The following is a 9,572-nucleotide window of genomic DNA, read 5'->3' on the forward strand; positions in this document are numbered from 1 at the left end:
GAAGTGCTTGGACAAAGGTCAACCCAGCCTGTGGTGCAAAGCTTGTTCCTTTTAATGCTGCCACTAACCCAGAACTGCATCTGGGAGGGGTGCCTTGCCCAAGATTACACCCAGTGGTGCTGGGACAAAAATCTAGGCCTCCTAGTTAAAAGCTTGCCGAGCCTTTCAAATACAGAAGTCACTTTCAGGGATGCAAAAATGGAACTTTTCCACCATGGAAGAAGATGACATAATTGGGATGCTTTCCATTCCAGCTTCCCAGGCCCACTTGGGCCCTGGTGGGCTTTGGGCTCGCTGTCCTACCTCCTCATAAAGCAGCTCTGACTCTGGCACCTGGCTTCCCCCAGATCCATGGGAATCTTCCACCAGACCTTGGCTCAGTGGGGAAGGCTGTGAGACCTTTAGCAAGCCACTGCCCCTCTCTGGGTCGCACTTCTCACCCTGAACATTGGGGCAGTTGGAGTACAAGCACCAAGGTTCATTACAAGGGGACAGTCTGGGATTCTAAGGAGCAGGCCTCAGCCAGTACCTGAATACCAGTCACACTTCATCCTCTCTCTTATCCATTTCACATCCAGGGAGTGAATTATTCCCCTGCAAATTCTTCAATCTGTAGTGAAACCTCTTGCTGTCGTAGTGAATTCAGGGGCTGCAAATGCACTTTACTGTTAGTCTGGACAAACTGAATATGGACAGGGAGTTTTGAAACAAAATATTGCCCACTTTTCAACAGCAGCAGACATCTTTTGGGAGTTAGCTGGGATTGTAGATTACCTCCCTGGCCCCCAGCCCTGGCCCCACCCAAGGTGGCTAACTGAGAACCAAGGATGTTTACTTATTTACATCTTGCATCTTGATGTCTACATTGCAGAGACTTCCATTGCTTTTTGAGCTGAAAAATGACTTCCCTTCCTGGGACAAATCTGCATCCTGGAGAGAAAGGATCTCAGTCAGCTAAGGCGCTCAGACATAACAACAGCTGAGCTCTCTGTCCCTTCCCCCTGCTCCTGAAAACACCCCCTTCAAGACTTTACCCCCTCCACATCTGCTCTCCACTAGTCCCAGGAAGCCTCTCTTTCCACCCCAAACCTGGCCTTTTCTTCGGGTACTCTTGGACAGGGCCCAGTGCCCACCCCTTAACTGGGCCAGTGCCAGCCACTGTGCAAGGCTGGGAGTGATGCTCTGCTCGGCTAAGGGGCCAACGGACCTCCTTCCTTGGCATAAGAAACCCACGGACTGACATGGATGGAGCGGACGGGCCTGCAGTCAGCTGGGCCTGCTGCTGATGCTGACAGGGCGCCAACGGTTGCAGAGGCCTCATGGGCCTCTGGGCCTCACCTGGCAGGGGCTTTTGGTGACCTGGATGTCCGTACTAGTTTCTCAGTCACTTGGGCTATATGTAAAAGTGTCAGGGACCCAGTTAAGAAGGGAGTGGAGGGGAAAGAGGCTGGGAGGACCAGAAGACAGGGCAACAGGAAGGCTCAACAGGAGACTACACAGTCTCAGGGTGGGGGCTCAGGTTCCACACCAGATCTTTTGTTTGTTTGTTTTTTAACCACCAACCCCACTCCAACGACTGGGGTCCTACCTCAGGCCCAAGAAGAGGCTTGCTGCTTTGTTGTCATTTCATCCCTTGCTTCCACCCCTTCCCAGTCCGAAGGAGTCCACGGCCCCTCCTGCAGCCCTCCCTAGGGCACAGACCGAAACCCCAAGGGGTGAAAGTGTTTTATTATAGCTTTGGTCAGACAGGGCGCGATGGGGCCGGGCCGGGGCTCTGGGGGTGCTGGGAAGCAGCTAGCCAGCTCCCACCCCAGCCCTCCGCAGGCGGCGCCACCCCACCGCGGAGGGGAGCAGCGCTTCCCAGCGCGGGATCGGACTGCGCTGCGACCTCTCCCCGGGCTGGGGGGGGGGCCGGCGGGCGGGCAGTAAACAGTCCTATTGTACAAATATACAGCGCGGGGCGGGCGGAGGCGGTCCACACCGCGCCCCGGCTCTGCAGCGAGCCGGCGGGAGGGTCAAACTGCGGCCCGGGCGGTGGAGAGAGAGGGCCGGGGCGTCATAGCCGGGGAGGGCCGGCAGCCGGAGCCGGGCAGCGAGGGGGTGGGCCGGGGCCGGGTCATTTTCTGCCCCGCCCGGGAGGACAGCCCCGGGGGCACAGGGGCTGCAGCGGGACGCACGCGGGGAGCTCAGTCGGAGTAGATGATGAAGCCGGAGAAGGTGCTGTACTTGTTGCTGTTGCCGCCGTGCGCTTTGCCCCCGTCGAGCTTGATGAAGACCTCGTCGCCCGCGTCCAGGTGCAGGATCACGCTGTTGCTGGCGTAGTCGTAGTTCTGGTCCGCGTCCTGGGCGATGGCGCTGGCCCGCACCTGCGGGGGCGGGTACGGGAGTGGGTGGGGAGGGCGGGGATGGGCGGTCAGAGGCGAGGCGCCACCCCGGAAGGATCTGGAGGCCCTAAAGCCCGGCCACCAGCCCCATCATCGAGGCTCTCAACCCGCTTCTCTCCCGTCTCCCCCCCTTCCTGCCCCACCACACCCTCACCCCTTTCCCAAATCTAGGAGACCTAGATTTCCAGGGCAGGTCCCATCCTGGCCTGAATTTGGAGTGGAGCTGAGAGCTTTCTCCTCACCTCATCTAGGTCTTTCCACCTGGCCCTGTGTGAGGACCTCAACTCCTCCAGCATGGAACTGTCCTGGCAGTAGAGGGGACCGAGGGCCAGCCCCTCTCCTCCTCGTTCACTTCCTCTCTGCTTTAGTAACAACAATGACACCTTACGTTTCAGCCACACAGGCCTGTTCTGCATCAATGGATGGGCACAAGGGTGCACTATGGGTGCATAGGTCAGGTGGGTGCACCCAGGCCAGGACGTGAGTAAGCAATCGCCCAGAACCAGGACCCGGCCTTTGGCTCCTTGTCTGAAGCTCCTTCCAGAGTCTCCACGCAGCAGCTGTGAGAGGAAGGCCTGGTAATTCTCTCCCTTCCCCGAGCCTTAGATTGGCCCTGGGCATTGGCCACCAAGGAGCTGTAGCTGTACCATGATGCCCATCTCACCCCAGGGGGGTAGAAAGGGACTGGTGGGAAAAGTGCATCTGGGTCTTCTGTGATCCTGGGTCTGATCTGAGAGACAGGCAGGCCAATGGTGCAATGGTGCAAGGAAGCACCAGCATTTGGGCTCAAAGCCAGCCGTCACTTTTGGGAGCTCCAGTGATAATCTAAGATATTGGAGGGGTGGGGGTGGTGCTTTTGGTGCCCTTCAGTGAAATCCATCAATTTTTATTAGCATGGCTTTGTAGCATCTATTAAGATCTCTCAGGGATGAATTCCCTCCCAGCGTTCTCTAACAGCTGAAACATCCCAAATCCTCAGCCTTAGTATCTGGGTGGAGAGTGGGAGGGGAGGAGCCATCTCCAGGGTTCCGTCTTGTAGTGGGGAGGGTGCACTGAACCAGGTTCTCTCAGCCAGGTTCCTCAAGGGCCCCTCTCCAACCTGCTCCTACCCAGAAGGAGCTCCCTCCTGGGCTGATATTCTGAGCTCGACCAAGCCAAATTAGCAGAAGGGCCCATCGTCCCTACGAAAGCTGCTGACTCGGCAGCAACGCTGCAAGGAAGAGGACCCCACCCATTTGCATGCAATCATTCAGTTGCCACTTAAAGCCCAAACCCCTCCTCTTGCCCCTCAGCCTCTTTTTCCCCAGCCTGGGAAGGAACTCTTTGGGATGCTTGGCTGAGAAAACTCCTGGTCTAGCTGAGGGTGGGGTGAAGGAATAAAATGAGGGGAAAATGCTGTCTGTCAAGAAGTTCAGTTTCTCCTTCTGAAAAATGGATGAGAAGACTTTACCTCGCTATTGCCTCCTTTGTGAAAGTCTTTTGTTGGTGAAGGAAAAAAAAATTTAATCTTGATGGGGCTTTGAGATACTAGGAAAGAGCAGAAAGCAAGCAGCCAACTTCTGTATTGTTCCCTGGGCCCTAATCCTGGTAGTATTTATTATTACACATGCATTTCATTATCTTTGCTAATAAATTACTACTAATAACAATTATTTTTATTACCAAGAGTAATTTAGCCTTGACTCATTAAAACAGTGTGTTCTTTAATAGCCAAAGCCATTAGAATACAGTCATCTGTCATCAGGAATCTCCTGGTTATGTGACAGGCATCAGAACTGTTATGATTATGTTTATTATTTATTCATCACCATGATTGTTGCTGTAATTATTCTAATTAGCCATGGAGGCAGGGAGAATTTATGCCCTTCCATCCTTATACAGTGGGGGATTTGGGAATGGAACCCAGGGGTCCTGATTCTCTGCCCTAGACTGGAAGTGGTTGAGGCATCCAGCTCCTCCTGGGGGCTACGGGGAGGTTTGGGAAATTGAAGTTGCCATGGATGCAGAAAGCAGGTCTGGGACTTGTCACAATGGGGCGATGTAGTCATCCCCTGCAAGGCTGTCCGGAGGGGAAACTGAGGCAGAAGTCTGGCAAGGGCCTGGAATGGGGAGAGAGCACAAGAAAACTGCCCCCACCCCGGATCAATGCCGGAGTCTCGGATGTGCTAGCCTGGCTCCCACGGACAGCCAGCCTGGCCCACGGGGGACACTGCACTTGCACACATTCACTGAGTCTGACTTTGCCACTGTGCTCTGGGAGATGCTGATCACCAGGGGAGAGGTTGACTCCCAGTTAGGTCTTTATACCACAGCCCTCAATTTATACACCATTACTCCTCACCTTACTCAGCCTCTGCTCTCTAGGACCTTGCTTCCCACCCTTTTTTAAAAAAATTGTATTATAGTAACATACATATAATATAAAATTTGCCATTTTAAGTGTAAAATTCAGTGGCATTAATCACATTTACAATGTTGTGCCACCATTACTACCAGCCATTACCAAAACCTTTTCATCACTCCAAACAGAAATCCTGTCCCCATTAGGCAGTAACTCCGCATTCCCCCTCCCTCCAGAACCTGGGTAACCGCTAATTTACTTTCTGTTTCTATTAATTTGCCTATTCTAGACATTACTCATAAGTGGACTCATACAAAACATGTCCTTCTGTGTATAGCTTAGTTCACTTAGCATAATATTTTTAAGGCTCATCGATGTTGTAGCATGTATCAGAACTTCATTCCTTTTTATGGCTGAATAACATTTAATTGCATGTATGCCACATTTTGTTTATCCATCATCTGTTGATGGACAATTAGGTTGCTTCCACCTTTTGGCTATTGTGAATGATGCTGCTCTGAATATTGGTGTACAATATCTGAGTCCCTGGTTTCAATCCTTTGAAACCACGTACATGCCTGGGAATGGAATTGCCGGGTCATATGGTAATCCTTGCCGTTCCAGAGCCCCATTCCATGGACAAATAGCATCCTGGCCAAGGCCCCAGCCCATCTCCAGCCCACTCCCAGCCCAGTTCACTGATCCTGTGCCCCCCCTTCACCCACCTCAATTAGATTTCAGAAACAACTGCAGGCAGCTTACCTTGCCCAGGGCACCGCCCCCAACCTAGCATCCCTTCCTCAGCCCCCTGGGGCTCCCCAAAACCTAATGACCAGGACTTGGTACTCAAAAAGACTCCTAGGGAGAGGATAGGTTGAGCCTCAGACAAGGCGAGGCTGCCTTAGCACCAGGCACAAAGCTGGTGGTCCCTCCACCATCCTGCCCAGGGAAGATTCAGCTCTGCCCTCCTGCAGAAATTCTGGGAACCTCTGTGCAGGCAGGAAGCCACAGAGGAAAAGCACAGCACCCAGGCTGCCCCTGGTCCAGAAAGCATGGGAGGTACAAGCCCCTCTCCTCTGTTCCCATCCATTGCACAGCCCTGTCCTTTTTCCTCTGTCTACTTGAATGTCCTCTCCCACCTCTGGGCCAAGCTTTCCCTACATTTGACCTTTTGTTTTCTCCCTAGCCCTGTCTCCTCACCTTGGGGACCAAGGTTCACCATGCTCTGCCCCACCTCATGCTCATGTACAGGAAGCCAGGGCAGGATGCATTGAATTGCTCCCCTCAAGCCAACACATTGGAGGATAGGAGTCACCTGTGAAGCTCCAGCCCACCTTCAACATGGTCCCTACTGGGCATGTCATTGTCCAGTTACCACTGTCTCCTCTGCACAGACCATGAGTTCCTGGAGGGCGAGTGGATAGACTTCCTCGTACCAAGCCCAAACCTGGTTCCCAGTAGGGGCTCAAAACAAATGTGTTGGAAGACTAGTGAGATTAAATGAGTCTCTAGGAAAGTCTGGAAGGAGAAGTCACAAAGGACATGGGGGAGGGAGGCACAGGCCCTACTGTTTCTCTCTCTCTTTTTTTTTTTTTTTGAAAGGGGTGGGTGGGGGACTTAAATGATCCAAGTAACTGTATTAAAATGCTGGGTCTTTGAAACTCCCAGTCAAAGCCACTTCTTGTCCCTGCTAGCCTGTGCTCCGACCTCCAGGGAGCACCTCCTAGTCAGGTTCTGCCCATGTCCCACCCCTGCAGGAAGGGAAAGAAGGAGCTCTTAAGACTTTTCCACCTTCCAGTGACTGAAGCAAGTGCTGACCCCCATCTTTGGGGCCTCCTCTTGCTTGTCTCTCAGGTCCTGCTGTGACCTCCTGAGGTGGTACAGGGTCCAGGACCCAACAGTGGTCTGGCGACTACCTCACCAGCCAGGCAAACTGGGCTCCCAGACCCCTGAATCCTCAGTGTGGTGCCAGCCCCAACTTTCTTAGGGAGACTAAGAAATTCCATTGACGAAGGTGACTTTGCTGCATCCCTTACTGATGATTAATAAGGGAATCGTGGGGCTGTCTGCAGAAAGGGCCCTCACCGGATACTGGGGCCTCCCATTTGGTCAAGAACCAAGGACAAAGAGGAGACACAGGAAAATCTGACAGACACAATGGGAGAGAGACAGGAGGAAAAGAGAAGGGTTTGTGTGTGTGTTAGACCCAGGGGAGAGAGCTCAGAAACTGTGGGAGAGACGACAGGAATGGCAGACCAAAGAGGAGAGAGAGACAGAGAAAGAGAAAGAGAGAGAGGGGGAGAGAGAGAAGAGACAGAGAACAGCAGGCAGGGCAAGAGAGAAGAGGGGCAGACCCACAAGCACCTGGAAGCTTTCTGATGACCTCCCATGCCTGTCCACCCGCCACCCCCTTCACTTCTTGCAGACTCTTAGACCAGCAGGGCTTCAGGGCAGCGCTCCCTTGGGGAGGGGTTCCAACAGGGTGCAGGGTCTCAGTCACCTCGAGATTCCTTCTAACTCCCACCAGCCCAGCCTGAGTTCTGATCCGCGGAGGTCGCCCCTTCTTCCAAGAGAAGGCACTACCTGACCACGCCCCCAGAGCCCCAGGCCAAGGTGGGCTTAGAACCCTGGGGAGAGAGGGAGCCAGACACTTGTCGCCCTGGAGTGGGGTTGGATCGGGGTTGGTCCCGGGCTGGCCGCTCCAAGGGGCGAGCAGCGCACTCGCGGGTCCCCGCACCAGAGCCTTCTCTCGGCGCCTGCTAGCTCCAGTCCCTGGGATGGGGGCAGGGAACGGAGAGGATCCCCCATGCTCCTGGAGTCAAGAGGGGCTGGAGCTGAGAGACCAAGAGGAGGGGGAGATTCCATCTCTTCGCCCCGCCTCAGAAGGAAAAACTTTTCCCCCGAGGCAGCCCGTTTGCGCGGGATAGCTCTGACATGGTAGAGAGGGGCCGCGTAGTCCTGGTTGTCAGATTCGCCCAGTGGCCCCTTCCCGACGACGGGAGATGTGCTGCAGCTAAGTCTCTGGCCGCCGGGTTCCCTTTGCCTTTGTGCCCAAGACGTCTCCTGCCGCTTGCAGTCTCTGCTTGCGCGCACAACCACGCGCCTGGGCGCCCGCGGGCGCCAGTCTGCTCCTCCCCACCCTGTGCCCCAGAGCCCATCCTGGCCCTGCCCTAATCACCCTTCTGTATCACCCTGAATCCCAGCTCCCAGATGCCGCCTGCCAAGGGCCAAGCCCCCAAAGGCCAGTCCGCGCGCCCGGGAGCTCTGCGGTCCGAATTTTGTTGGGCTTATGTCCTGCATTTCCATGCCAGCTGTGACCAGTAGCTTCTACCTTAGAACCGACGCTCAGGAACTGAGAAGTTAGGGGTGCCCGCTGGTTCCGACCAACCCCGCATATGATGCCCAAGGGGGGCCAAGTGGGGTCTCCACCTGAGCTCGCCTGGCATATCCTCTGACAGCCCGCGTGCCCATCTGCCCGTGATTCTCTGGGTGCGCTGCCCCCAGGTCGGCCCCATCCCCCCACCGGGCCCACCTGTCCATTCTTGCAGAGGTCCGCCCACATACTGGTGCCGTCGCCGCCGCGCATGAGGACGTGGTAGGTGAAAAAGTAGGTGCCGGGAATGTTGCACGTAAACTTGCCGCTGGCTGCGTCGTAGTTGTTGCCTAGATTGGTGACCACGTCGTCGAACTTGAGCACCTCGTAACCCTCGTGGGGGTTCTTGAGGCCAGCGTAAAAGGCCACGCGCGGCACCGTAGTGTAGGTGGCCGTGCTGATGGCACCGCTGCCCCCGGCGCCCGGCAACCCGGGGGGACCCGGCTTGCCCGGATCGCCCTTCTTACCGGGCGGCCCCACGGGGCCGGGAGGACCTGGGTCCCCGGGAGGTCCGGGAGGCCCCGGCTTGCCGGTGCGGCCTGGCTTCCCCTGGGGGCCCTGCACCAGCGTTGAGGGCGGGGGCGCGCCGCTCTGCTCGCTTAGGGCGTCGCCGCCGTCGGGCCGAGCGCCGGCGCCGGGGCCCCGCGCGGGGTAAGGGTCGCACACCATGCGGCAAGTGCCCAGCATCTCATAGTGGCCTTCCGGACCGCCCGAGCTCACCAGCACCGGGATGAGCACCACCAGCACCAACAGCATCACCACGCCCGCGGCGGCCGCCAACAGGGTCTTGCGGCCGGCGCGGAGCCTGGGGAGCGCCGGGCCGCCCGGCCGCGCCGTCGGGGCAATGGTGCCGGCGGGCAGGGGGCGCGGGTGGGGCGCCCGCGCTCAGGGGCGGTCCGGCGGGGCTGCGGGCATGGGGCCGGGCCGGGGTGCCGCGCTGCGCTGCACTAGCTGCGCTGCCAAGCCCAGCCGCCGGCTCCCGCCTCGCGCCTCCCTCCCACTGCGCGGCCGGACTGAGCGCCTCGGCCGCAGCCTCCAGCCTCGCTTTCCCCGCCTCCCAGAGCCGGAGCCACCGCCCCCTCGGCTCGGCCCCGCCCCGCCCGCTCAGCGCGCGCGAGGGGTGGGGCTGTGGGCGGGTCAGACGCCTAATTGGGCCGCGGGAGGTAGGGCCCCGCCCATCGCAGGAAAGGAGGGGGAGGAGGCGGGGCGGGAGCTCCGAGAGGAAAGGGAGACTGAAGGAGCGACAGACATACGGAAATGGGGAGGGGGTTACAGGCTGAAAAACAGGCAGAGGCACCCAGAGGGAAGGGAAGAGTAGAGACCAAAGAGCGGACGGAAGAAAGGGCCATTGGGAAAGCGAGAGAGTGCCGAGGGCGACCGGGAGAGGAGAGGCCTCGAGGATCGGTCACGAGGAAAACCGAGCAGGACAGAGGGAGGCACGAGGGGCCTGGAGGCGGAGGGGAGGAGTGGAGGT

The 9,572-nt window shown here is 57.2% G+C and overlaps 1 protein-coding gene across 1 annotated transcript; it reads right to left on the reverse strand.

Moving 5' to 3' along the window:
- Window positions 1-1,026: 1,026 nt before the first annotated feature.
- Window positions 1,027-8,963, reverse strand: C1QL1 (complement C1q like 1). The gene is made up of 2 exons (XM_037809888.1): window positions 8,258-8,963; window positions 1,027-2,366 (listed from the first exon to the last, which is right to left on the reverse strand). Exons 1-2 carry the CDS (start codon window positions 8,852-8,854, stop codon window positions 2,187-2,189), a joined length of 777 nt encoding a protein of 258 aa, XP_037665816.1. The 5' UTR covers window positions 8,855-8,963; the 3' UTR covers window positions 1,027-2,186.
- Between the last annotated feature and the right edge of the window lie 609 nt (window positions 8,964-9,572).

Source organism: Choloepus didactylus, chromosome 18, assembly GCF_015220235.1.
Source record: "Choloepus didactylus isolate mChoDid1 chromosome 18, mChoDid1.pri, whole genome shotgun sequence".
Taxonomy (NCBI): domain Eukaryota; kingdom Metazoa; phylum Chordata; class Mammalia; order Pilosa; family Megalonychidae; genus Choloepus; species Choloepus didactylus.

What these genes read in the sequence shown, in the direction of transcription:
- C1QL1 (XM_037809888.1), bottom strand. Translation starts at nt 8,854, where the DNA reads ATGCTGTTGGTGCTGGTGGTGCTCATCCCGGTGCTGGTGAGCTCGGGC. An exon ending in ACCTCTGCAAGAATGGACAG is followed by an intron (nt 2,367 to 8,257) that starts GTGGGCCCGGTG and finishes CCGCCCCCGCAG; the next exon opens with GTGCGGGCCAGCGCCATCGC.